Source organism: Pavona decussata, unplaced genomic scaffold, assembly GCF_977016875.1.
Source record: "Pavona decussata unplaced genomic scaffold, jaPavDecu1.1 SCAFFOLD_155, whole genome shotgun sequence".
Lineage (NCBI taxonomy): Eukaryota > Metazoa > Cnidaria > Anthozoa > Scleractinia > Agariciidae > Pavona > Pavona decussata.
The window spans coordinates 3,762,482-3,790,184 of record NW_028145567.1 but is presented as its reverse complement, the minus strand read 5'-3'; the positions used below and the strand labels follow the sequence as shown (position 1 = coordinate 3,790,184).

At 38.7% G+C, this 27,703-nt stretch overlaps 4 protein-coding genes across 4 annotated transcripts in view; 3 read left to right on the top strand and 1 right to left on the bottom strand.

The window, feature by feature from the left end:
* LOC146465934 (MMS19 nucleotide excision repair protein homolog) overlaps positions 1 to 12,435 on the top strand; it is a 30,803-nt gene extending 18,368 nt beyond the window's left edge. Inside the window, exons 28-37 of the mRNA XM_085128159.1 lie at positions 121 to 247; positions 598 to 698; positions 3,280 to 3,336; positions 3,500 to 3,613; positions 4,394 to 4,466; positions 5,448 to 5,530; positions 7,152 to 7,319; positions 8,714 to 8,773; positions 8,864 to 8,964; positions 10,315 to 12,435. Of these exons, the coding sequence (XP_084984285.1) occupies positions 121 to 247; positions 598 to 698; positions 3,280 to 3,336; positions 3,500 to 3,613; positions 4,394 to 4,466; positions 5,448 to 5,530; positions 7,152 to 7,319; positions 8,714 to 8,773; positions 8,864 to 8,964; positions 10,315 to 10,342 (912 nt within the window). The 3' untranslated portion in view covers positions 10,343 to 12,435. The remainder of the gene's footprint in view (positions 1 to 120; positions 248 to 597; positions 699 to 3,279; positions 3,337 to 3,499; positions 3,614 to 4,393; positions 4,467 to 5,447; positions 5,531 to 7,151; positions 7,320 to 8,713; positions 8,774 to 8,863; positions 8,965 to 10,314) is intronic.
* Positions 12,436 to 12,551: 116 nt separating this feature from the next.
* Positions 12,552 to 17,527, top strand: LOC146465933 (clarin-3-like). Its single transcript, XM_085128157.1, has 3 exons — positions 12,552 to 12,919; positions 14,454 to 14,633; positions 15,794 to 17,527. Exons 1-3 carry the CDS (start codon positions 12,691 to 12,693, stop codon positions 16,060 to 16,062), a joined length of 678 nt encoding a protein of 225 aa, XP_084984283.1. The 5' UTR covers positions 12,552 to 12,690; the 3' UTR covers positions 16,063 to 17,527.
* LOC146465932 (DNA mismatch repair protein Mlh1-like) lies at positions 17,499 to 22,746 on the bottom strand. Its single transcript, XM_085128153.1, has 5 exons — positions 21,593 to 22,746; positions 21,177 to 21,315; positions 20,178 to 20,356; positions 19,167 to 19,732; positions 17,499 to 18,720 (listed from the first exon to the last, which is right to left on the bottom strand). Exons 1-5 carry the CDS (start codon positions 22,686 to 22,688, stop codon positions 18,427 to 18,429), a joined length of 2,274 nt encoding a protein of 757 aa, XP_084984279.1. The 5' UTR covers positions 22,689 to 22,746; the 3' UTR covers positions 17,499 to 18,426.
* Positions 22,737 to 27,703, top strand: part of LOC146465931 (isocitrate dehydrogenase [NAD] subunit beta, mitochondrial-like) — a 24,445-nt gene continuing 19,478 nt past the window's right edge. The window contains exons 1-4 of the mRNA XM_085128154.1: positions 22,737 to 22,867; positions 24,109 to 24,263; positions 26,476 to 26,517; positions 27,164 to 27,240. Of these exons, the coding sequence (XP_084984280.1) occupies positions 22,805 to 22,867; positions 24,109 to 24,263; positions 26,476 to 26,517; positions 27,164 to 27,240 (337 nt within the window). The 5' untranslated portion in view covers positions 22,737 to 22,804. The remainder of the gene's footprint in view (positions 22,868 to 24,108; positions 24,264 to 26,475; positions 26,518 to 27,163; positions 27,241 to 27,703) is intronic.

The following is a 27,703-nucleotide window of genomic DNA, read 5'->3' as shown; positions in this document are numbered from 1 at the left end:
TAATCATAGAACCTGGATAAGACCTTTACAGGATTTTTTTTAACATACCAGTGTAGCGACCACTATAGTAAGAAAGAATGGCAGCAAATACTGTAACTACATTTTATGGCTTTTTGCCAGGTTACCATTCCACGCCATTCAGATCTAGTTCCCGGGCTCCAGTATTTATCATGCCACTGTGATCACGAAGGAAGTGCGGAGAGTGGGGCCCAATGTCTGGCTGGAATAATTAACAAGCTACCTGAAGGTAGGCGCTGTTGAACGTTTCTGTTACTTCAGGCATGCGCAATGCAGCTGAGTAGAACACAGGTGAAACGTCCTGGAGTTGAATTCTTGGAAACTGCATCAAAGTTTAGGAAGAGAAAGATAAGTTAACGTCCTTCACAAAACGTCCCATCAGGAAATTTCACGCCCTAGTCGTGCAGTGACGGCAAAGAAATTTACCAAAAGTGTAATGGACGTACAGAATTGTTGTTTTGGTTATTATGCCTATTGCTTTTTTGAAGTTCTCGTTGCCGTCGCCGTCGTCTTGTCTAAAGCTCCCTATTATTACAGAATGGACCACAAACCAGACACTCTTGTCCATTTGTATCGTAGGTGATCACTTAACATCAACATTAAATGACCTTACGAACAGAATATGGCAGACATGCGACAAAGAAGGTGCACTGAAACGGGCTACAAAAACCTGGCTTTGGGTAAAGTGTTGTTTCTTTGTACGTCTGTGGTATAATCATAGTTGAGAATTATTCATTTCACTTTGCTTATTGAACAGGTTATTATGAACTTCTTATGTGCTAACCTACGAAAGCCGAGGAGGGACTTCCGACTTCGGACTTCTGACTTCCGACTTCCGACTTCCGACTTCCGACTTCCGACTTCTGACTTCCGACTTCCGACTTCCGACTTCCGACTTCCGACTTCCGACTTCTGACTTCCGACTTCCGACTTCCGACTTCCGACTTCCAACTTTTTTTTTTATTTTTAATTTTTTTTATTTTTATTATTATTTTTTTAAATAAACTGTAGTGAGCAGCACACAGCAACAGATCTTGTCAACTTCTTTATTATCTACTACCGGTTTCGTCTGATAACACAGACTTCATCAGGGAGTTAGAACAAGAAAGAGAGGGAGCATATTTTATACCTAATCGTTGTAGTACAAATCACGTTCCAACATGGGTGTGAACAGCGAAAAAACACCCAAAAAGCATTACGTGCAGGATATGACCGAAATACTGCGTGACGCTGAAAATGCGCAATGTTTAATTTTAGGGCTCACGGATTTAATGTTACAGTCAATCCAGGTCACGCGTGAACAGTATTTCTAAGAATGAAATGAACATTCGAATTTCTCATTGTAATGCCCGACGTGTGAATGGAATGTTGGACATTTCTCTGGAAATCGTTCCGAAAAAGACGCATTGACCGAAAAAAAGATTCAAAATACTTGGGAAACAATTGTTATTCTTGAAATATTCAATTTTGCAAAGTAAACAAAAATTCATAGCTTTATACCGTCAATAAGCTAGGGAAATTTATACGGGAACTCTGAAATCTCGTTGGCGATTTTCAAAACTGACATGTAAATCTCCGTTCAAATTTCAAAAATATCGTTCACGCGTGACCTGGGTTGACCGTAAATCTTAACGTTAAATCTTTAATAGAAAAAACTACCTCCAAAGATACGGGATCGCAATGGGTACAAAGATGGCAGTATCCTTTGCCAATATTTTCATGGCAGAGATCGAAACAGAAATAATTGGCCGTAGTGCTACAAAACCGCTTGCATGGAAGAGATGCATCGATGATGTCTTCTCTCCATGGAACGTAAGCAAAAATGAAATCCAAACTTTTATAGAGCTAGCCAACAACTATCATGCGACCATAAAATTCACGGCTGAAATTTCAGAAATTGAAATCACTTTCCTTGACACATGTGTATACAAGGGCGAAAGAGTAAAAAATGAATCAAAACTTGACGTGCGCACGAACTTCAAACCGAGAGAAACGTTCCAGTAAAGCATTTTTCTTCCTGCCACCCTCCAGGCGTCAGGAGAGGCTTTACCAAAGGCGAAGCCTTAAGACCTCTCAGAAAAAACTCTTCAAAAACAAAATTTGAAGGAAACATCACTCTATTCAAACAGAGACTACGCAACAGAGGTTACCCCGATAACCTTATAGATAAAACTCTCTCAGAAGTCAATTTCAGCGAAAGAATGTCGGCACTACAAAACCAACTAAAAACGTACAAAAACATTTTGCCGTTTGTTACTTCACTAGAGTTTATTTCAAAAAAAAAATTAAAAAAAAATAAAAAAATTAAAAAAAAAAGTTGGAAGTCGGAAGTCGGAAGTCGGAAGTCGGAAGTCCGAAGTCCGAAGTCCGAAGTCCGAAGTCCGAAGTCCGAAGTCCGAAGTCCGAAGTCCGAAGTCCGAAGTCCGAAGTCCGAAGTCGGAAGTCAGAAGTCAGAAGTCAGAAGTCCGAAGTCGGAAGTCGGAAGTCGGAAGTCAGAAGTCAGAAGTCCGAAGTCGGAAGTCCGAAGTCGGAAGTCCGAAGTCGGAAGTCCCTCCTCGGCTTTCGTAGCTAACCTAACCAATGTGCACTGAAATTTTAAGCATCATTTTACGGAAACCAGCCTTTTAAAATTACTAACGGTGTAAGCCTCTTTGAGCCGAATGCTTCTTTACCTTTATTCAGCTTTATTCAATTAGCGGCTGGGGAAGGGAGGGTAAAATTTACGGTGTGATGGGATTCCATTGCAATTCACGATCACCATACGGAAAAAGATGGTGCCTGTACATTTTACCACAATACCTTGCGAACCGAACACAGCCAATAGGCACATAGAAAGCCATATTTTTGGTGAAATTCGTCGCTGTACTAACAACCTTGCGTATGCTAGTAGGTTTGAAGTTTTGAAGACTGTACTGTGCATCAGTTGGTAGCGTTTTATGCTAAGAGTTATGGGTAAATCTACCAGTCGCCATCTTTTTCGGTACGGTGAATCCTGTAGCTTCGTTCCAGCCGTCTTTGACGGGCATAATCTATTGCTGGTCGGGACGCGCTCGACCCCAATCCCCTAAACATTCTACTTCCCCTGCCATGCGCGTGAGACCTGGGACCGAGGATGGGAATCCTGAATTAATTTATCTAAGTAAAGTGAAGTGAAGTGAAGTAATACAATATTGGTACAATGTTGGTAATGCAATGAAAAATAGAGGGTTGTGTGATCGTAGCTAGAAGCCAGACACTTAGGTCTCTTTTTTTGTCTTACAGTTGACCAAAGCAGTAGTGATTCGTTCTCATACACTAGCACCTAGATTTATCGAAAAGGTAAGTTAGATTTGATTTTATTGGAATTACAAATCCCACTATGGACACGAAAGGTGGTTTGGGGGAAGTCGGAAGTTTGTTTGAAACCACACACAACAAATGGTACTGTGAACGTATTTGTGGTGATTCTCCTGTACATTTAAGTTTTTTCATTCCTCTGTAGGTCTTGAGCCTTTTGATGGATAAAGATGTCGGCTGTCTCGCTGCAGATGGTTTTTATATCATAATGGCGGATTACGAAGAAGTGATGAACGTTAAGATGCATGTAAATTACCGGGTAAGTATTCGTTAAAAGAGCACTGAAGAGTTAGTAAATGCTAGGACTGCGCTGTTGATTAATGGATTGGAAGAACATTTGGTTAAAGCTTCAGCCAAATGTGTTGAAAGCTCCAGTACGTTAAATGACAGAACACAATTTGGTGAAGGAATTCCGTGTTGCAAAATGTTGTTCCAAAGTTTCAAAGGACTTCATTTTTGGTTTTGCAAGTTTAGCTCACGGTTGTGTTTTGTCCTGAACATTTTGTTGTTGTTGTTGTCCTGAGCATGGAGAATCAAGGGCCCAACTATTTCTCCGAATTGGTTTAAGGGCTGGTTCACACTAGCGACGGAATCGGAAGTGTAAGGAACCTTCCGATCCAGTGTGAATCAAAAAACGAAAGCTCGGCGGAATCGGAATCGCAAGGATCATTTCCTTTTTCTTCCGATTCCGCTTCTGATTCCGTCGCTTGTGATCAAAGGTGAAGCGGTTGGTCGGAATCGGAAGCGCAAGCAGAACAATGAACCAATCACATTGCTCATTCCCAATCCCTTTACGCGAGATTTAGAAGGGAAAACATGGCGGCCTTCCGCCATTTTGAACGAAAGCGAGGCTTCCGTCCAGGTTCTGCTTCCGTTGTATTGATTCACACTACTATAGGTCAAAAGATTCTTCTGATTCCGACTCCGGGAAGAGGCAAAGTATTGTCTGAAATGTCAGCTCTCCCCCCTTAACGGTGGGCAAAACAGCGATGCACTGAATCAGCGATGGTACAAAATCCTCCTCTTGTTGTTTCAACAGATGATGTATCGTCAACGACTTTTCATGGAAACTTCTCCAAAGCTGATTCAAGGATTTCACTCGGCAGAGCCAGGTGGGCGATATATTCGTGCAAGATTTAATCAAAACTTATGTCGTTGACTACAAGCAGAACCTTATTTTCGTAGGGTTACTAAAGCGAGCGCGAAAATTGCGTCACTTCTCCTCGCGCGAGGCGATTTTCGTGCTCACTCGCGCGGTTCGCTAAAATTGATATGTGACATCACTACCTTTCCTGCAAGTACCATAACATAACATAACATAACATATACTTTATTTAGGCACGATAAAAACATCAGTTACAAGATAAAAATCTAAAAATAAAACTGATTTGCATGTTTGCCGTGTGGGAGGACGAGGGGGACAATTGGCGAGCTATCTCATTTCTAAAGTTAGTAAAAGATCTAATGGCTCTGACGTTAGATGGAAGGCTGTTCCACAAATGTGCCCCACTGTAGCAGAAACTACGTTTCAAAAAATCGGTACGAGGCTTAGGCAGAGCCAATTTGTTATCACTTGAAATGCTTCATAGCAGCTCCAAGCACTGCCGCGCGTTCTCACTGAACAAAGCACGACACGTAGTACAAAATCGCCCGATTTTTGTTCGACGAGAAAAATAAAGAAACAATATCACCGTTTTAGGTCTCTCTTGTCAATCTAATCACAGAATGAAATCTAGTAAACTAGTTAGTTTGCAGTTTGGCTGCTGTTTTGTCTTTTCCACAGCTCTGTAAAGCGACAGCGTTTTAGAAAGTAGAATTTTACGGAGGTGGTGCGGGAGATCAGTGCCATTTTGTATTTCAGGTCTTCATCATGGTCGTCACCTTTGTGTATTGATTCGTTCGTTCGTTCGTTCAGTCAGTCAGTCAGTCAGTCAGTCAGTCAGTCAGTCATCCATCCATCCATCCATCCATCCATCCATCCATCCATCCATCCAGTCAGTCAGTCAGTCAGTCAGTCAGTCAGTCAGTCAGTCAGTCAGTCATCCATCCGTCCATCCGTCCATCCATTCATTCCTTTTTTTTTTATTTGGCAGAATTCAAGCACCACTACTTGTGTGCGCTTTCCCATCTGCTTCAGTGGATTCCCAAACAGGTTTTACTCTCCGAGGTACCCAATGTAAGTATCTATCGAACGTTTGAACGGAGAAGACCACGCTACTCGCAAAAATTTACTTTGCTCAGAGATCTTTTACAGCCGGATCTCTTGTTCTAAAGTTGCATGTGTAGGACGGTGCCCCCTTTTGCTACTGCGCATACTTTTTGCTTATCTCAGGATGGTCTAAGAAACACTGGTTTCTTAAGGACGCCAATCTCGTCCCCAGAGCCAAAACAAAAGCGGGCTCTGGGGACGAGATTGTAAGGACGCTGCCTACTAACTCAAAGGTATTTTTGCGTGGTTTATGACTATGCGATACAGGAAGATCTTCACAATGGCTATTGAAATCCAAAAAGAAAATTGGGGATAACCACGCATTCTCCAGAGATAATTAAGCTTCCATTTGAGGGAAAATGATATATATTGTTATGTATTTTTAAAACGATTTAGAATTATTGTCGCTTAATTATCTCTGAAAAATGCGTGTTTAACCCCAATTTTCTTTTTGAATTACAATAGCCCTTGCTAAGATCTACTTTTCCTGCATAGTCATAAACTGTGCAAAAATACATCTGTATTAGGAGGTACCGTAACTTGCAAATTATCCAATCTGACTGTAAGACTGGCAGCACAGGAAAGGGTAATTTTAATATCCAGTTATTGAAAGGCTGAGGGCAGAAAGGGTCTATGTGCAGTTTTAGGTTCAATTTGCTACGGACGATTTAAAGCATTTTTATGGTGAAATCACCCCGCCAAGAAACTAATACATGATTTGTTCCATTTTTGTTCACAATGGGTTGATTTTTTAAATTTAGCCTAAAAATGCACATAGGCTCTTTCTGCCCGCGGCCCTTCAACTAAACTAGTACAACTGGTCATCTTCAGGGCTACAATTGAAGAAACTAACGGTTCCTAAATTTTAAATTCCAAAGTAAATATAAAGGCCCGTTTAAACGGTTTCGGCATTTGCCCAACATTCGTTCAACAAAAGTTGAAAGGATGTTGGGCAAATGTTGGATGAACGGAGTTTTCAGACGGTTTCAACGCCATTCAACGTTTTCAAGAACAAAGGAAATGTTTAATCTATTTTGAATGAAAGTTTAAGCCAATTTCGACAATGTTGAACGACCTGTTCAAAACCCCCCCGACGTTTGGTTCAACAAAGTGTTGAACGCACGTTGAAGCAAATGTTGAAACCTTGTAAACGGGGCTTATTCACCCTTTTTTAAGTAAGTGAGAGGTTAATCAATTTATATCGCGTGACTTGAGGTGGTGTGTCACGTGACAAATTGTCTGAATAGACCGTTGGAAGTTAGTAACCGCTATCTCGATTGAGAGAGAGAGCTTGTAACGCTTAAATATAATCAGTAAATTCGCTCTGACGAAGGGCGAATTTGTGCGATCCTTAAACGATGCGCAACAATAACGAAAGCGATAGATGTATTTTTTTCAGTGAGTGACACAGGCATACTCATTCAGATGCTTTACCACTGAGCTACAGAAGTACCCGTGGGATGTAAGGCCATTAAACTAGGCTCATGTGAAAACATAACAACCATTGTCAATAACGAAAATATTTTGGAGTTATTGTCATCCGGCCTTCTTTGTAATGTTATGTTTTCTACTTTTTTGACCTCCTCAGTTGATGCCCCTATTGGTACAGTCGTTGTCGTGTGATGAACAGAGCCTGCAGCTTTCCACATTACAGACCATGTACTCCCTAGTGCTCGACGCACCAGATATAATCACCCGTCACGTGACTTCATTGGTTCCCGTGCTTTTGGGGCTGTCGAAGTTTCAGCATTCAATGGTAACACCTGGATATTACTGCTTAATAGAGGTTGCACAGAATACACGTCAAACACAATAAAAACGCCATTTCTTGCCACAATTAATGTGGTTTATGCACAAAACACTCACTTAATCTGTTAAGAAACTGCAACGATAAAATGGTATGACAATATGGACTAATACAACTCCTTTAACACCAAGATCCTATAGTCGGTATTGCAGGAGGTTAGAAATTCAATTACTTGGCAGGCTATTCGTTACTATATTTGATTGGTTTTCTTTTCCAAAGTGACCGTTTGAAACAGGTCAAGAAAATAGAAACAGCTCGTTGGGACTTAGTAAAGGATGACCGCGACCGCTTAATAGAGGACAAAATTACGGCAATTAAGGGAAGTAATTTTCGGGACTTTGACAAATGACCACTTAATACGGTGCCATTTAATACGGGTTCGACTGTTTCACCCATTGTAAATGGTTTGAACCCAGGAGTCATGTCATAAGTACGTAAATAATGATCATCCGGGTGAGTGTAGTCCTGAGAAGGACTGTTTGTGGTGACTTTGACTGACGTTTCGACAACCTGAGCGGAAGTCATCTTCAGAGTCAAGTGAATTGTGGAACGTCAGTAGGTGGTATATACGTCTCTGTTTGTTAACCTGATTGGTCAACGAAGTCCAGATGTTATTGGTCGTTTGTCAGTAAGCCGTGATGTTATTGGCTGTGAAGACTGTAAAAAGTGATTGGTGCGTTTCGATCCGTCTTTTGTTAGTCAAAAAGTCCGTGGGTCTATTGTTAGTAAAATGTCTATTGTTTGTTTGTTTCGTTGTTGTTGTCAATAAGTCGTTTGTATGGTGCAGGTAGTTGTAGGCAACGGTTGAGTGGCGTTTGTTCTAAGTTAGATTTTTGCCGGAAGAATACAACCCAACAGTCCGTAGACCACCTTTAAGGGTCTGACGAAGAAAACATGAAACTTGATTTTATGAAGACCGTTGCTGGAAGGTGATAGTCATTTCTGCATGTTCTTAGTACAGTGCTTGATTAAGAACTGATCAGTAGAAATGGATTTTATGAACTGGTCGCTCGAGGAAAATTAATAAATTGTGGGTCTAAAGACGATGATTAAAAAAAAGGTTTCAAAAGCCGGGATGTGCTCGCTGCATTTACAGTGCAACGAACTCAACCGGGGTCACCGAAAAAACCGACACTTTGAAATTTAAAGAAATGTTTTCGTTTTTCGATTGGTTTACAAGCTACCAAAGCCAGACTCCTTTGTTGTAAACATGACCTGTGATTGGCTGATCAATGTTGGGTGGCCCCGGTTGAGTTCGTTGCACCGTAAAACTTTGATCTTTATTCTGAATATTTTTGGTATACGAAGGCATTGATTTATTTTGATCCTGATCTTTGTTTTAGAAAATCAGAATGGAAGCTCTCAAGTGCCTCGGATCCATGACAACCTTACCTCATCACGTGGTAGTCTTGTCTTTCCTTTCTTTGTCTTCCCTTTTTTTTTTGTTCTCACCTCACCTTCTGAATTCTATTTCGTCTGTGTTTTACCCGCAGGTTTATCCTTACAAGACCAAAGTATGCAGAGCTTTAGCTGACTCAGTCGACGATAAAAAAAGATTAGTTAGGAAAGAAGCAGTGAGGTGCAGAAATGAATGGTAAGGATGTTTGTTCGTTTGATTTTGCATGGCTCGGCAAAACTACACAGTGAAATTAGACCTAATTGCATGTCAGCGGCGAAGACGTGAATTCAATCGGAAAAATTGGCAAAAATTTCGGTAAATGGCCTATTTTACAGTTTGCATAGTCACATGGCCTTTGAGTGGAATTGAGGCTGGAGTTGATTTGGTTTTGATACAAACCTCACTGCTTTTCATGTATAAATGAAAACTAGTTAGCATAAAAACAACACGATTTCAATATGAAAAGCAGCGAGGTCTGTATCAAAGCGAAGTCAATTCCAGCCTCACTTCCACTCATAGGCCTGGTCACTAAGGACACAACTGTAAAATAGGCCATTTTCGAGTTGTTTTGAACCTCATTATGACACTGAGGCTGAGTGTAGTTTTTGGTATGAAACTCAGTTTTCATTCACTTGCAAACAAAATTTATTGTTGGACTTAGCCTCGTTTTCATAATGAGGTTCACAGCAACTCGGAAATGGCCTGGCGACCGAAGTTTTGAGCAAGGTTCGTTCTAGGACTTGGCTTCTGAGGACCCAGCTGTCCACCCCCCCCCCCCCCCCCCCCAGAGATTTTCGAGGGTATTTTTCACGAAAGGGAACTTAAGATATTTCAGCTTCTCAGTGTAAAATTAGTATTTTGAAATGTGGAACTTTTACAAATTGCTTTGATCGCAGAAGAAATTTGTAGCGTAGCGTTCTGAGGTTTGTATCGCAGAAATATTTCCCATATAATTGGAAGATTCAACGAGGCTAACCTGTAAGTTGAAGTTTGATGTAAATTTTATTACATCATCACGTAAAGGATCGCATGAGATTGCACCGTCCAATCCCATAAGTCAAATTTGAAAGAGTGAGCAAATGTTGTTCGAGATTGCGGAGATGAGAAGATGAATTCATACACATTCGTTCTTGAGGGAGTAAGCCCCGCTCAAGAACGAACGTGTACGTATTCATCTCCACATCCCCGCAATCTGGACAACATTTGCGCACTCTTTCAAATTTGACTTCTGGTACTGGATGGTGCAATCTCTCACCCCACACTGAGGATGATGGGATAGAACCGTGTTCGCGAAAGGCATTCAATTGTGAAATCATTTTGTAATAGGAACATAGCCTTTGTGCTCCACGCTTGAAGCGCTATAATGAAAATTTTATGCGCCAATGTACCTATCTTCATATCTTCATTTGCGATAATCCTGCAATACTGCACTCCTAGAATAAACCATGGAAATGAGATTTATAACAGTAAATTATCAATTGTTATTGCGATTTTTATTATTATTTTTATTTATTCATTTATTTATTTATTTATTTTTTGCAACAGGTATCTTCTTGGTAGTTCCAAGAGATAACAGTGGGTGATTATGGAAAAAAGGAAGGAAGGAAATATTTGATTACATACGAGAATTAAGGACGGTGCCTACTAATACCGAAGTATTTTTGTGCGGTTTATGACTATGCGGGAAAAGCAGATCTCAGCAAGGCCTATTGGAATCCAAAAAGAAAATTGGGGGTAACCACGCATTTTTTAGAGATAATTAAGCAATAATATCTCTAAAAAACGCCAAAATATAAAGCAATGTATGGGATTTTTTCCTAAATTGAAGCTTAATTTTCTCTGAAAAATGCATGGTTACCCCCAATTTTCTTTTGAGATACCAAAAGCATTTAATAAGTTCTGCTTTCTCTGCATAGTTTTAAACCGCGCAAAAATATCCCTGTATTAGTGCGCACTACCCATAGGAAACCCGACTATCTCGAGATGCGCAGAACGTATGCGCAGTAACAATAGTAGGCACCGTCCTTAAATCAATGTCATTGGCTGCAATACGAACTATCACGCATGTTCAGTGGCTTCAGATGGAAGGCCGTGAGGGCCTGGTGACTGTGTTCCAGTGATTTTTTTAGCGCGGGGCCTGTGGAGAGGGCAGGACTGTTTAATTGCCTTTTCGAACCTACAATAGGGATCCAGGGAATACCAAATGAAGTAAATTCGGGGTGTTGCAGAACTGAAATCCGTAATCGTAACCCAAGAGTGCCTTTTTCATCAATGGAGACGAGGATCAAGAAAAAGACAGCATACCCGGACTGCTTTGATTTATGACTTTCTTGTTTTAATTTGATGAACCTTTAAGACGTTTAATCATTTAGCAATTTGATGAATATTTTGAAAGCTTCCCGGCAGTTTCTGTCTCAACTAATCATTCAAAATACTCATTCGACTGTGTGAAGGCTTCGCCAAACCCAGTTGAAATTGTTTGAAGGTGAGCGCATGAGAGGCGCGTGTAAGCTGCCAGTTTCAACTCGGCCAAACAGGGTCTTTGAATTTTGATTGAGAACTTGAATTAAAGGGAAGCGATCGGATAGTTTTCAAAAACGTATTTTTGTCCATGGCAACGGCACGGCATGTAGCGCTGTAGAAAACCTAAGAGGTGCTTCGTCATCGCTGGGGACAAGCATCTTTTCCGATTATTTACGATAGAAAACATGAAAGAGAAGAAAAGAAAGGAAATGATTATCCCCTCACCATAAGGGGCTTTCCAGGGATAATGCAACAAATATTTCAAATAGGATATATTAAAACTAGTTGCTATTTTAGAAGCGCGGCCGAGGAGTTAAACTTCAGCTTGTGGTCAGAGCATGGCTTGAAAGCTGGTCGAGGACTTCCGGATTTCTTGTTCGGCGTCCTATTAGCAAACTACTCGGTCACGCTTCTACGAAACTTGAAGCTGTTGCGACATGTGACATCTCTCGTGTATTTGTGACACCAATCCTCTCTTGGTGATACATAAATTTTGATTGGTTAATGAACGAGAGAAAAATGAATTCTGTGACTGCTTCTCCGGAGATTTTCGACAAGAACCGCATTCTTAGTACCTAAGGAAGTAAAAATCGACGATCAAATCGAACGTTGGTTTTTACTAACTGCATTCTTTCATTTAATATTCCTGGTGTATAAATTTCAAGAACGGAGTACTCGGTTTCCTAACTTTTCTAGTTTAATTATCGAGAATGTTAATTATGGAACTGTGTATTAATATATTTAAGAGGCTTAAACTATGAAGTTTACGGAAAAAAAGTCACCCAACTGATATGAGAATTAACTGGGTAGGGGATTTTAATGCAAAAGAAAATTTTTCCATGACGTACATCACCGTTAGAAATTTTGCGATGTCTGTTTCGTAAAATGGGAGAATCTACAAATAAAAGAACTACATTGCAATAGAGGTTGTCAAGTAATTTCTATTTGAAAACAAAGGATCTTATCTTAGGGAGGTTTCAGCAGACTAATTTATACATCGTGCTGTAATCAAAACTAATTTTATTTTTCTGGCTACCAGCCCTTGAGTTGACCGAATATTATGTACCAATATTATTATGTAGACTATTTAGAACAAAAAGGGAGATTATTAAAGCAAGTTTTGACCAAAATTACATTGAAAAATGTATACGATCAATTCTCTCCCTAGAAGGGGTCTGGAACATCGTTTTCCGGGCATCGGGATTTCCCTCGGGTTTGTTAATTTAAAGGGATTCGCACGCGATTGGTTTAATCGACACGTGCGCGAAGCGTTGCAAAACAAAAGCGGTCTAAATGGATGTCGGTGAATTGTTCAGTCTCGGACGCACAAAACAAAATAATCCAGGGAAAATTTAGCGAAGTGTTCTCGATCGCATTGTAGATACCACTCTGTAAAATATGCCGACTATTTTTAAACGACGTGGAACGGCAGTCGTAGCCGCTGTTTTCGCTTTTATAGCGTTCGTAATGATAGTAGCTGCGTTGCTTTCAGAGTACTGGGTTATCGCCGATCTCGAGCGAGAAGTTGGAAATTCGACCCAGAAAGGGGGATCTAAACATTTTGGAATGTTTAACGGAGTAAGCAAGCAGGATTTTGGACTAGGAGCTAGAGAAAGGGACTTCGCAGGTGAGTATAGTGATTTCATTTCTTCAAAATAGTTAATTTAGTATCGCTTAAAACTTAAGCAGTTGTTTGTTTTCGCTCACTTTCAGTATTAGCTTATTATCAAACCCTTGAGAATTTTTAATGTTTATTTGTACCTCTTGAAAGTTTTTTGATAAGTTGAATGGTATATGAGCCTTCATAACCCATAATTTATTTGCGCGATTTCTGTCTCGTATTACTGGCAAACGTAAAGGTAAAAATAATATAAATTTCGTACGTTGCTGATAAGTGGATTTTCCACAACAACCACTTCAGATCAGGTGTATTTAGTTAAATGCGATCGTTCACATCGATATTTGCTGGCGAACATTTAAATAAAATTTTCAATCTCCAGTAAACAAATTTTCTTCATCGTGGCGAGAAAAACCGAGATTTTATAACTTCATATTTTTATAACCCTCATCGAGATTCCAAAATTTGAATAATTTGTTGGCAACTGAAGCTTTCGGCGAGAAATACGAAAGTGGAGTTTGCTTGAAAAAAATAGAAATCATAACCCCAAAGAAACCAACTAACTAAAATAAATATTGCTTTGTTAGCTTTAAAGTTGGATATTATATTGTTAAGGTTTTACCACAACAAAGAACTACGAGTCCCTGTGAGACTGCAGAAACCACCTGCTAAATTGATACTATAATATTACAATCTATTTTTCGGTCTCTATTTTATTGCGGAGAGCGATTCTATCATTCATCAGATTGAGAAATGAATAGGCTGGCCATAGTGTAAATTCAGTTTTCAGTCAAATATTGTGTTGACGTCATTCTGGCTGATTTAATAATTTAAGCAAAGCTCACCTTGATTGACAAGGCAAGTTGCTCTAAAATTTGACACTGGAACCCATTATATCATCTACATTATTCCTTTCCCCACCTAAAAAAAAAAAAAAAACAAACGATATGCCACTCGCTTTACGCTCGCGCTCAACAATTTTCTGAGATATTTCTGGTAACCAATGGAAATGACCAATCAGAAAGCAGAAGAAACTTTGAGTATGTGCATGGGACAGTCTCATTTCTTTGCAATAAAAATCTGATTAATTTCAAGCCCAAAGCAGCATTCCCTGAAGGAAAGCCACATGTAAAATAAGAAAATTATAAAATCAACAAAAAGTGATCATCTAAAAGTACTATAAAGCAGTTATGCCCCAAGACCTCCATTAAAATGGATTAACAATAACAGTGTAGAAATCTCATCTTAATTCAAAGCGTGACAATTTACAAGGGTGTGAAGTTTAGTGTTTTGGTGAACAGGTGGAATTTATATGGAGTAAAGTTGTCCTGGGTGGAAGAGACACTTTTCTTCCGGAGCTACCCTAGGAAAACACTGTGGATGGTTTACATGAGGAGATCAAAATTGAGGTGGCTATGATCATGGTGAGCCACCTGGCAAACCTATACCCTCCCTACCTCTCAACTAGACATGAAAAAGTAAGTCAACAAGGTTCATAATTTGACATTGATTTAAATCCTAACAGCGCATTTTTCTGTTACAGTCAAAGACGAATTTGATGGCGTGGCCAATGATAATGTCATGTGGGCAACAGTGGGATTCTGTGTCCTGAGTTTGGTTGTGATCTGTTTGATGATTGCACTATCCTGTTACAATGAATTTACCAAGCCAGACTTGACCATCTGTGGCTCTATAGGGATGTACATTTGTTGTGGACTAGCTTGTAAGTGACCATTTTCAGTTTATTGCCCCAGCCACATGAGCATGTATTACGTTCCTCTTGACCCCTCCTATTTGAATAGTTGTGAGTTCCAGGAAAAATCCATACCCACCCCATGGAAGGTCATCACAAATTCCTAGGGGGAGTGGGGTCAAAATTTTAGAAACAAAGTATGAAGTTAAACTGGAATTTCCTGGGGAGGGGGGTGCAAAACCAAAAACCTTCGGCAGGGGGATTATGGATATTTTCTAGGACTACACAAATATTCAGAAAGGCGTGGTAAAAAAAGTATGAGTTGAGTGCACAACCTGCGACCCATGAGTTGCGAGTAGCGCGGGCGCTGGAAGATGAGTGAAAAGAGAGGCTGCAATGCTTTCATACAATGATTGACTTAGACTGCAGGCACTCTCTCGTTTGCTCAAAAATCCACAGGGAAAAAGGAAAAATTTTTTTTTTGTTTTCAATCATTGTATGAAAGCATTGCAGTCTCTCTTTTTGTTCACCTTCTGGCACCCGCGCTACTTGCGACTCGCAGCTCATATATATTTTTTTCCCATTTTTCTCCACGGATTTTCGAGCTAAAGAGAGATTGCTCGCAGTCTAGCCTGAAAGCACCCAGTGAATTTTGGGTTTGGTTTCAAGCTTCCAAATTTTCCAACTCCTAAGTCTTGAGTTCGGATTTGGTAGAAGAGTAATTGTCTTGCAGACTCAGATTTTTAAGCAAGGGTCTCTGCAACTCAGCAAATCTTTTTGCTCACCTTCTGGCGCCCTGATCACTATTCGTACTCAATTTTTTTTTCGTTTTCCCCCGTGAATTTTCAAGCAAAAGAGACTGCTCACAGTCTACTTTCAGACAAGTTAAAGACCATCATGTATCATCATCATCATCATCATCATCAATTCTCCGCCGCCAGTAGGCGCATAAGGCCGATCATGTATCACATTGAACATATTTTCCCCATTGTCAGCATTTCTGACTAAACTTTCACAAGATTTTGAAGACAAAACAAAAATACCTTCTGTGGGGGGAGTATGGATATTTTCTGGAACTGTACAATTACCCATCTTGAATATGTGTAATTGACCCCTCAAATTCCAGATTTATAAATGTGGTATACTAAAAAAGTAGCAAATGAATTTAATTCCCTTTGTTTTGCTTGCAGTCTTCTTTGTGCTCATATCTGCCTGTTTGTTTGCTGCATTATTTGAGATCCAGCTCAAGAAGAATGTTCTCCAACCCTTGGATCAAAAGCGAGGCTTCTCATCCACTGATAAGGCCCAACTGGGATATTCGTTCTGGATCTTGTTGGGTGCTGCTGGGGTTCTACTCCTTTGCCCACTGATCATTTTGTTGAAAAACTGTCACTGCACACATTATTTTAAAACCAAAAAACATGAGATCACCACTGTGGATGGCGTAATGTTATATTAGGGTAACTTTTTGATGGTTGTAATGTGTAGTGTGTAGTTGCAGAAGATATACATACCCCCCTCACACACACAAGGAAGGGATTTTTCTAAGATCTCCCCACCCATCTGGAAATTACAATCAGGACTTGAGACTGATGACAGCCAAGTAGCCACAGACTAGTAAAAAATCAGTTTCTGCTAGTACGTTTTGCTGTTTTGCTAGCCAGTTTGGCCTGTAAAAGTTTGTAAAGCAATGCAAGGTAGACATGAATCAAGACAAGAGAAACTAATTTAAACAGAGACTGTTAGTGGATTTCAGTGACTTCACTGCCTTAGTTAAAACTTACAATAAGTTGAAACAACTGAAAAGGAAACAAACGATTCACTTTTCCCAGTGTTCCTGTTACAAAAATGCCAAGTGCCAGTATCTACTTCCTGTCACATGAGAATAAAAATTTTATTTCGGCAAGTAAAATCAGGCTTGTTGCAAGCTACTGGGCTGGTGAGCTAAAAAGTTGGTATTGAGCCCTGACATTGTTATTTAGCTTCATACTTTGTGTGAAACTTTAATTTTTGCCTTTGAGGACGCCCCACCCCACCCTCCTGGAATTTCCAATCCCTTCTGTAAGGGGAGTATGGATATTTTCTGGAACTGCACAATGTGATAAATTGAATTCAATAAGGCTCCCTTTAAAAAAAAGTAATCTAAAAACAATCTCCTGTGATGAATGATACAAGTTTGTGAAAAGTAAGTGTGAGCTAGAATAAATTATTAATAATATTTATTATTTAAAACCAGTAGTGCCAGTGGTACGTCTACTGTTTTTGTTCAGGTGAGGAAATTCCTTGAAGGAGATACTGTCCTTTAGGAAAAGGTTTGTAGTTAGTATTCAACTTTCACTGATAAAGATAAAAAAAATTCAGTTTCATTGTAGAACAGTCACCAAAACAGTCATTTAAAATGACTTCACACCCACTAAGATTACTAATCTAATAAGCTAATAATTTTATAAATAAAAGAAAGAATTAAGTATTAAGAAGTATTTAAGACCCTTCACTTACAAGTTTTTGTGTAATTTTATAATTCATCTCAATAAGATTGAGAGTGCTTTTGTACTTGCACTTAACTTGAAGTGCCAGGCAGTTTGGTATACATGGTATATGGTGGATATAAGAATGCAATACAAATAGTTTATTGTAGTATTTATTTCTTTTTGAATAATTTAAAATATAATATTTTATTTAAGTTGGGGTGTTTACAGTGCTAAACATAACTCAAAGTCAGATTTTAACTACACACTTATTTAAATTTTCAGAAAAGAAGCATTGAAAAAATATTTGCCAGAAAACATTCTTATTTAATAATATATTGTTAGAAAGGGCCGGTTATTTGTCCATTATTTATAAGGAAAGCCTGTTACAGGATAGTAAAAGATCTGTTTGCAATAGCCTAAAAAATATTGCAGAATATAAATTTATTAACAACATTTTGCAGTTGATTTTTTCTTTACATTGCAGCATTTAGTATTTCAAACATAACAATATTGTTTTCCCAAGTATTTTTATTTTTATTTTTCAGTTTATGAGTCTTTTTCAGAAAGATTCAGAAGTACTGGTCACAGCTTTGTGATCATGATAGCAAAATGACAGAGCAACAGATTTATGCCATTGTTGGAAGCAATAAAGTCAAAATAGCTCAAAGTCTTTCAATTTACACTATACTTGGTATCTGCAAAGAAACTTCACTGCCTTCATTGACATTGTAACTTGTTAACATAAAAATGCAATGCAGGCATTGCATTCTAGATTTGTGTAATATTATTTATAGCCGACATTTTTTGCCATGCGTAGCAATAAACACTAACAGAAGCTCCTACTATTACTATTTCTCTTTGTGAATTCAGACTAACTGAATCATAGAGCTTTAAGGAAGGGTTTTAAAATAAAATTAATCAATCCTTGAAGTCCTAAGCTTAGTGGTTCAAGAACACTCTCCCATCCCGCAATGAACATTGATCGATCCTTTGGAATTAGTGCACCCAACCTGTACGATTCAATGTGTGAACTTTGAAGCTAACTATTGCATTTTACACAGCTGTTAATCAAACCATCTATGACAATAAATGCACTGTGAGAGCAGATGCCTTTTCCGCCGTGAAAATAGCCGTGTTTTAATGGTGTGTTGAAACAAAGCCAAAAATGCATCTGCTCTTGCAGGCAGGACAAAAATCAACTGAAGAAGAGCCACACAGATCAAAACCCACCAATCACAACCAGGTGAGGTAGAATTCTCTCTCTCCTAACAGAGTTGATGGGAATGCAACAAGGAAGTGATGGTTCTTGGGTTTTTTTTTTTTTTTAAGATGGCTGGAGTTGCAACCATAAGTCAACACCTTTCAAACACTTTGTACAAGTCAGGTAGGTTTGCTATTTGAAGCAGAGTCCCATCCTCGGAGAAGCGATTTGGAGGCACAAGTCCAGTGCGAAAGGCAGGAAATAAAACATGTTCTACTGTCCACTGCCATGAACGGTCTGAAGGTTTTGCTGCAGTAGAGTCCTTTGAATCATCATCTTTAGGAGAGTCGTCATCAGTCTGATAAGGATCTGGTTTAAATGCATAAAACCTGCTACATTCTTGTCCAAAGGTACGGAAGCACCCCTCTTCACTGTCCCAATCTACCTAGAAAAGTCAAAGATAAGAACACCATGAAAACACGTCAACAGAAAATTTTGTTGAATATGCATATACAATGTGCACAGCTGTTGATCATATTCATGAACCTCTATTAAATGAGCTGATTTTGCTGAGTATGGTAAGTGTGAACAAAAAACTGTGAACGCTTTTAATTACATTGCCAACCATCAAAGTGAGAGCTTAAACAAATCCTCTTGGCTAGTTTTTTTAAATAACTTTTTCTTGTCTCTAATTTCTCTTTCAAAGTTTAATAACGTGTTGATGGTTTTCACTTTCACTAATATAAAGATTTCAATTTATAAATTCACATAATTTGATTTGCATAATATAAATAGACAATCTACGTCAAAATTACAGGATAATTTCCATACATTCAAATGAGTTTACATAACCCTGCATGTATTTGCATAATGAGTACACAAACTTGTTACCTCTGTAGCAAGACGAAGTACAAACATTGGCAAGCCATTAAGATTTGGAATGTAACCATCTAACAGCAGCGGCAATGTCAATATACAGCCTTCTTTGTCTATTTCCAAAGAAAAATAATCCAACAGCATGGTTGCTTTGCCTTTTAACAAATTGACAATGTAGGCTGCCAGTTCGTCTTTAGGACCATCTTCCTCGGTCCATCCGCTATCTTCACAGTCCAAAGCTAGCAGGGCAAGTTCATAAATTGGCGCTGGTTCAGACAGCCTCAGAAAGTCAAAGTTGCCAAACTTAAACATGATGATCTGGTAGAACAGTTCTTTACTGAGCGTTGTGACATTTGCAAGGAACAGTTTTGTGCTGTGTTGGACAAGAGCTAGTGACCTGTTCACACAACCAACAAACTTGTGGTCTTCAAAAAGCTCTTTCATTCCTTGGTGTTCACTGTCATCAATTGCTTTTCGTAGATTCAAAACACTGCTCAAACGAATCTCTCTGTAGATGCCAGAGTTGTTTGAATTTTTTGTCGTCCTTTCAGTTTGTTCTTCTAGTCTAGGCTTTTTAGAACCTGATGAGAAAGTAACAACAATAAAGAGATTTAGAATCATGTAAAGTCAAAGGTCAAACGGCAAAGATGACCATGACAATCCTACATTTGCTGCTCGCCAATTTCCCTTTCTAAGTGAAGTTGAGCAGTTTTGCATTAGCATCAAAGGTCAGAAATATTTTGCACCAATATTCTCATCTATTTACTAATTATTTTGAGGAAACGTAAATGCTTAACTCGTGTTTGCCGTAACATGATCATAAATCTCGCTATCACTAAATCAGTCTGTACATCTGAGGATAAGGCACGTTCCTAACCATCACACCTCAAAAACACGAACATCCACAGAAGAGCTTTTTTTGCCATGTTTGTCCTATTGAAAAGGTTTTCAAGGTTCAAATCATGACGTACTCTGGTTTCTTGAAATTCACATTACCATAGAAGTCATTAACATGTATATTAATACCTGAAGGTTTGTCAGACACCTCTTCTGCAGTACTTTCAGTTACTTTTCCCGAGTTGGACTCTGACATTTTGGCTTCATCAGTATTGACAACAGTTAGTGACGGATTCTCAGATGTGCTTGGTTCTCCAAGGACTGTGTTTCTAGAATGTTTATCTGTGCTAGTGGATTGCTGAGGTATGCTGTAAAGTACAAAAAAACCTTGCTATTACATTTTGTTACAAATATCACCATCATGTGTTAGTCTCAAGCCACCTGTACACCCACTTATTTAGTATCACAACCAAGTAAGGAAACCTTGAAAATGCACTGATAAACACTCTCTCAGTCTTATGGCTAAACAGGATGGGAATTTAAAATATTTTTTTCAGTAATATCGTTAAGGCCGGTTTACATGTTACAGTTTGCCAACCTGATAGTATCGGAGTGTGAATTGTACACGTATTTTGACCCCCTATTTATAACCAAAATGTGAAATGAAAATCAGCCTGATCCAAAAAATCTGTTGCAGTGCAACAGGACAGGCAACTCTCTCAAAGAATTTGGGTACTTCATATTAAGCAGATCTATTTGCCACTTTCATTAAGTCTTCAGGTAATGATCAGGGCCAGGGGATACTTTGTGATGACTATCATAAGGTTAAGCAAGCATCTCCTTAGCATCCAATACTTGACAAAAATTTGAGCAAAATTATACTCAACTTTGGCTGAAGTAAATCTACTTTATTGGCATTCATAATCTGTTGACACTTATAAAAAGGCATCTCACTACTTACCTTTCTTAAGTAGACTACAAATGTTTATCCTATTCTAAACTACAACTTAGTACAAACTACAACCCCTTGGATAGCATGCTAGTCCATTACATGGTTACCGGTGCCCATAGCAGATTTTAGGTTTTCCTGAAAGCCAGACCTTGTAGTAGTTTGTATAGAAAGACACCCTAAGAAATTAATCTAAAAAAAAAATCAAACAAACAATATTTTTATTTTTTCCACTGTACCTGTGAGATGTACTGGCCATTAATGCATGATCTTTGGGAGGAAGGAATGCATGCAATGTCTGCTCTCTGCTGTCTGTTCGCACCATCTGATGTGCATAAACTTTAGCACCATTTGATTTCCCTCCATCATCTGAGGTCACTAAAGATATTATGGAGAAGATTACCATTAATAGAAAACACTTAATGACTGGTCTCAAGGGAAACATTTGTTTCCTGAGAATCTCCATGTTTCAAGGGAAACAATATTTATTTAACTGGTTTCCCAAGGGACCATTCAGCACCACAGTTTCTTTACAAACTAACCCCTTTATTCATTAGTGTGTTGAACAATGTCCAGACCCCCCCCCCCCCCCACACACACACACACACACACACACCACCACCACCACCGTCATCACCATCTCAGTACTACCAACCTGCAGATGTGTCAGTCACAGGAACACCAGGAAGAAGGGTTTGAGTGTAGTATGTTCTTGAAGAATTGGCCCCCAGTAACTTCTCCTCAAAGGCCTTCTGAATTGCTTCAATAATGGAATCCTCATGCAAAAAATGAACCTCATGTTTAGTGGGATGCACATTGACATCAACATTACTGGGTGCAATTTCTAGAGAGAGGTACACAAATGGGTGGCTGTTCTTTGAAATATAAGCTTCGTATAATGCTTCTATAGCCTTCCTCAATGCAGAGGAGTCCACAAGCCGGTGATTGATAAACAAGAGAAACTGAAGCTTTTTGACAGAATAATTAGCATTAGAAATGTAACCATGCATTTTGAATGCATATCTTTGATTGTCACAGCTCACTTCCAATAACTCCCTAGCCACTGTAGCTCCATAAATGGCACGAATATTGTCTAGAATTGAAGCACTGTTGGTTGTTCTCACGTCAGCCATGTTTTCACCTTGCTTCTTCAAAGTGAATGCAACTCCTGAGTTGTGAATAGCATACTTGCTAACCACATCAGCAATTTTCGCAAACTCTTCGCCGGGGCTTTTCAACGCTTTTCTCCGAGTTGACACGTTATAAAACAGGTCTTCAACAGTTATTTGTGTGCCTTTGTTACCAGCACAAGGTTTAGGGTCGGCTGACAAACCCGGGCGGGGAGGAACAAGTTTTCCATCGGAATAACTTGCCTTGAAAGCACAGTTAGATTCCTCTGTTCTGGTGGTGATCGTTACATGAGCAACGTGACTGATGCTTGCCAGAGCTTCTCCTCGAAAACCGTAAGTCACAATCGAGCTCAGGTCTTCAAATTTTACGAGCTTGCTCGTTGTAAAACGCTCGCAAACAATACCCATGTCCTCTTTTCTGATTCCACACCCGTTGTCTTGTATCTGCAGCAGTTTCAAGCCTCCAGATTTCACTGTCACCGTTATAGATGAAGCCTTCGCATCAAGCGAATTCTCAATCATTTCTTTAAGTGCATTAGCAGGTCTTTGAATCACTTCTCCGGCTGCAATTCGATTTACAACAGCTTCGTCTAGTTTCTTTATGGTTGGAATAGCCGCCATTTTGAAAGAGGAGATGGCGAGTTTCCCGCGCAAAATCCCATCAAATCTTTTTTTCAGCGGCTGCAATGGTTGTCATGTAATACCACTGGAATTTTACTGTCATATACGTAGTCAAGATGGCAGCCATGAAGATATCTTCCTCCTTCAGTAGGATTTCGTTACTGAAGCAAAGTTTGCAGGTAATATTCTACTATAGTAAACGTTTTCTTTTTGCTTATTGTTTTTTGACCATTTCTTTTGGGCGTAAACAGCGATATTCCTTGTTCATTTGCCATCACAATACAAGACAAAATAAATAACAACAACAACATTATCACAAGCCTTAATTTACAACACGACCACAGTATAGCACAGTTAGCTACTAGTTGCGTTTATTGTCCTATTTGGTGAAATTTTCTGGTTATAAAATAGTTGTTAATAGTCGTAGTTCAATTTAGATGGGCACAACAGAAAATGTTTACATATAATTCATGGTTTTGATCTTTAATACCAGAGGTAATTTACGTTTACTTTTCCAATGTAACTTATTCCTTACAGTCAACCCAGGTCACGCGTGAACAGTATTTTCAAGAATGAAATAAACATTCGAATTTCTCTTTGTAATGTCCGACGTGTGAATGGAATGTTGGACATTTCTCTGGAAATCGTTCAGAAAAAGACGCATTAACTGAAAAAAAGATTCAAAACACTTGGGAAACAATTTGTTATTCTTGAAATATTCAATTTTGCAATGTAAAGAAAAATTCATAACTTTATACCGTCAATAAGCTAGGGAAATTTATACGGGAACTCTGAAATCTCGTTGGCTATTTTCAAAACTGACATGTAAATAATTATTTTCAAAACTCCGTTCAAATTTCAAAAGTATCATTCACGCGTGACCTGGGTTGACTGTAAAAGCTAAATACATTACAAAGTGCATAACAATATCAGTTTGGCCACTCACAAATTAGTTCGTACTTTTTTAGAGGTTAGATAGGCAAGATTTCCACACAGCCCTATACATTTATTATACATGCAGCACTGTACTGTCATACTAGCCCACCTCCACAAACTGGGACTGAAAGTTAAAGTCAGAAAATGTATACGTAATAAATTATATTTTATGGGGCTGAGCAGAAATCTTGCCATCAAATGTGTCATTATACTTTGGGGATAAATGTCTTTTCTGTTGTGTCTAGGTGTGCGCTTTCTTGCCTTCATTATTCATTGCTGTGAGTCATTTGTGTGGAATTGTTGAATTTCACAAAAGCTTTGCAAATCCCAGTTCTGAAAGTTTTGTTTATTTAAGCTGTACTGGGTGGAGAGATTCTGTAACATCATTACAGGGGCCTTCTGTATGCAATTTTAAAACTAAAAGTCACACATTTGTTACACATTTGCACATAATGTGGTAATCATTTTCCAAACAATCTTTCAGCTTTTACCTGCTGCCTTGGGAAAGTCAAGAGCATTAAGTACCAATGCTACAAGCAGTGAGCCACTGGCTCAATCAAAAGGTCGTTACATGGTGACCCTCATTCCAGGCGATGGTGTTGGACCAGAACTTTGTCACAGTGTGAGACGTGTCTTTAGGTAGGGCCACTGAATTCAACAGATAAGAGTGGTGGAGTTTCGTTATACAATGGATTGGAATCCTGTTTATATTGATCACAGACATACCAGCATTATGTAAAAGGTTTTGTCAAGTGCAAAGAGACACTGGCATAATTTTCCCATTCCAAGCAATAAATCATTTGAGATAATGTGACCAGATTTCTGTCAGAATAATAACAATAATTTATTAAGAAACGTTCCTCTCCAAATTTGCTAAATCAGAAGTCAGAAATTGCCTATTTGCATGGCCATGAATGTGTTCATGCCTTTATCAGAGTTATGTAGGTTGTGGTCTATGAGGTCACATTTTGCATAAAATAACCCAGGTGAAGTGAGCGACAAAAGGGAACCAGTTTGAACTTGTACCCGAGTCAGAGTGAAAACATTTCAGCTTGTCAAATAAAAAAAGATTGCCCTTAAGGCTCTATGTTTTCTGAGAATAAGTAGTGGCCCATTACCAGGATGCATAAAGCATCTTAAGATAAGTGGGAATTTTCCGTAGTCATTCCTTTTTTTTTTATTTCATTCATCATAAATACAACAAAATTACAACATAAAGTAATAACATATAGGGAGTAGCTAAAACAGCCGCGTAATTGCTGTTGTTAGCATTAATTATCAGTTAATTATATGTGTTCACAATAATAATTAATTAATGATTAATTAAATTACAATGACACTTACTATTCTAGAGTAGTCAGAGTGGAAAATTATCTGTCCAATTTTCTATAAAAGGTTACTAAATCGTTATTCTTAGTTGAAATATATTTTTCTGTTTGATATTTAATTTTAATTTTCAATTTGAAACCTTCAAGATTTCAAATCCGTACTAGTCAAATCTGTAGTCATTCCCTGCTGTACAAAGAAGATCTCACACTCTCTCTGTGTTCTCTATCCTCGGTAAGCTGCCTTCACCAAGTGATCCAATATAGCTCTCGAGAAAATCTCCAGAATACAAAGAATGACTGTGAAAAACTATCACTTAACTTAAACAATAAGTTCCGCTATAAAAGGGCAAGCCCCTCCTTCATTTCACACCTTTACGGGCGTGAGATGCAAATTTAGACGCTGTTCAATCATGGCAAGTTGTTGACTCAAGCTTCCTCTGAAAAATATGCCTCAAAATTTAATAATATCACCACAGCAATATAAGATATCAAGTTCTAATTGTTTAACTAGGTTTATTCCGAAAACAAAGCCAATTTTATCGGTAAAAGCCGAAGGAAAAGGCACATGTTGTTTGTCAGTTGTTTACGCTCTGATGGTTGATTGACAACTGAAGGTGAGAATGGTTTGGCCAGGCCCCTTTTATACCCGAACTTCCTGTTTAAGGTTACCCTATACCTTCAGAGGTGTCTTGGTTCAAGCGATGTAGCACGTCCAGTTTAAACTGTAGATACCTAAACCCCTATATCAAATTAAAACTTATAGAGCTGGCTATCAAACTATACCAAGAATTTTGAAATAAAATGAATTGTCAAATTTTTCACGACCTCTACATTCGAGCGTCCTAATCACCTTTTAAAAGCTACAAGTCAAAGCGAATTTTGTTTTTCGCTGATTTAATTTGCTTCTCAGTTTCGGGACCCAAAGCGCTAAAAAACGAGTCTGCATTTTGCCATATTCAATCGCAATGAAAAGTTATAGAGCATTTTCAAAATAGGATGAAAAAATGTGGAGTGATCGTACAAAAATCGTTCTCGGAGAAGAAATATTTCCAAAGAAAAAATTCGCAGACGCTTTTTTGTTGTTTATATGTTAAACTAGCTACTGTCCGAATTTGAAGGCAAAAGAACAAATTCCTTTTGAGTTTTAGCTCTTTGAAGTGGCTCCTCCAAGTGAAAAAATTGATTTGAGAAAACAGCGCTAAAAATTCGGCAATCCATTTTATTTCAAAATTCTTGGTTTAGTTGGATAGCCAGCTCTATAAGCTTTAATTTGATGTAAGGGTTCAGGTATCTACAGTTTAAACCGGACGCGATACATCGCTTGGATGCGAGACACCTCTGAAGACAGCTCTGAAGGTATATAGGGTAACCCTTAGATTTGAAATCCTCGATGGAATCATAAAAAAACACTTTTATTATTATTCCCCTGGGATCCTCTCACAAGAATGATGGGAAATGCCTCGTCAGGGAAGCCCAATACTTATGTTTTTTCTCCAATTATATCTTTTACTTTTCTTTGTTAGTGCTGCCGGTGCACCCGTGGATTGGGATGAAATTCCTATTAGGTAAGAACACTGGTCACAAGATCAAACTTAACTCCTGTTTCTGAATATGATAAACCAGAATTTGACCATCTGCGAGAGTCATGAAATGGAGTACCTTTAATTTGAGCATCATTGAAGTTCTCTTGAATGGGAGTGAATCTTGGAATTGACAACCCCCCAAGAGGACAAGCTCTCAGTTGGAAATGCCAAGATGGACATGATAAGGCCCATACTAGGGATATCAGGTCTGAAGCACGTGAGAAATTCCATTACTGGAGACATGCCCTGTATGCAACTCCAGTTGTTTATATGGTCTACAGCAGTTGCCCATACTAGTGTGTTCACATGAAGTGCATGATCATGTGTAAGGGGATGTTTCACAAAGCTGACCTTTGTAGGCTCCATCAGTCCAGATAGAGATGGGCTGATAACACAAAGGAACAGGTCCATGCTGTTGGACAAAGCTATAACTCTGTGGATTGTGTCGCTTTCAACAAGATCAAGTATAGCAATGAGTGGACTTGTGGGCATGACCCAGTCTTGTTACTGGACTGGATTAATTATGAATCAAAAATATGTGATGAATTTGGTAGTACATTGCCGACATTGATGGCATCACTTTTGCTAGTTTGCATTTTGTTAAAATATGGTTTCTGTTACTGTTTAGTGATATGAGTTATGGTAGCAGATATACCTTGGATGATGTTGTCCAATCAATGAAGAAAACTGGAGTAGGGTTAAAAGGTATGAGTTATGGAGACTTGCTTACTGATAGCCTAAGATAAGAGATCTTAAAATATTACAATGATAATTTAGCAGTTGACATAGAAGTGCTTTGATTAATACAGTACACAGTATTTGTAGACAAAAATTATATGCATCTTGTCAGTAGCATATTTTATCATACTTTATTTTGTGCCTTTATCATAAATTGTACCTTGAGTCCTCAAGCTATTTGACCAGTGGTTAGTCACCTAGAGACACTCTGGGGTATGAAATGGAATTTTTTCACTGTAGGATTTCTTCAGAGAAGTTGAAAGATCGCTCTTTGTTGTTTTAGCTCAGATTGACCAGAGTTTTCGGAGCTGGCCTTGAATTAATCCAGGAAACATTGCTCCAATGTTTTATTCACTGCTTTGTGTTTCGTTTTGTGATAAAGATGGATATTTTGCCCATAATCATAGGTTTTTATTGCAAACAAAGTGCA

Excerpts from the sequence above, each read along its gene's own strand:
- LOC146465932 (XM_085128153.1), bottom strand. The coding sequence starts at position 22,688 with ATGGCGGCTATTCCAACCATAAAGAAACTAGACGAAGCTGTTGTAAAT. Across the intron at positions 21,316-21,592 it reads TGTGACTGACACATCTGCAG|TGACCTCAGATGATGGAGGG; the intron begins GTTGGTAGTACT and ends TAATATCTTTAG. Across the intron at positions 19,733-20,177 it reads GGTGTCTGACAAACCTTCAG|GTTCTAAAAAGCCTAGACTA; the intron begins GTATTAATATAC and ends CTTTCTCATCAG.
- LOC146465933 (XM_085128157.1), top strand. The coding sequence starts at position 12,691 with ATGCCGACTATTTTTAAACGACGTGGAACGGCAGTCGTAGCCGCTGTT. Across the intron at positions 12,920-14,453 it reads TAGAGAAAGGGACTTCGCAG|TCAAAGACGAATTTGATGGC; the intron begins GTGAGTATAGTG and ends TTTCTGTTACAG. Across the intron at positions 14,634-15,793 it reads CATTTGTTGTGGACTAGCTT|TCTTCTTTGTGCTCATATCT; the intron begins GTAAGTGACCAT and ends TTTTGCTTGCAG.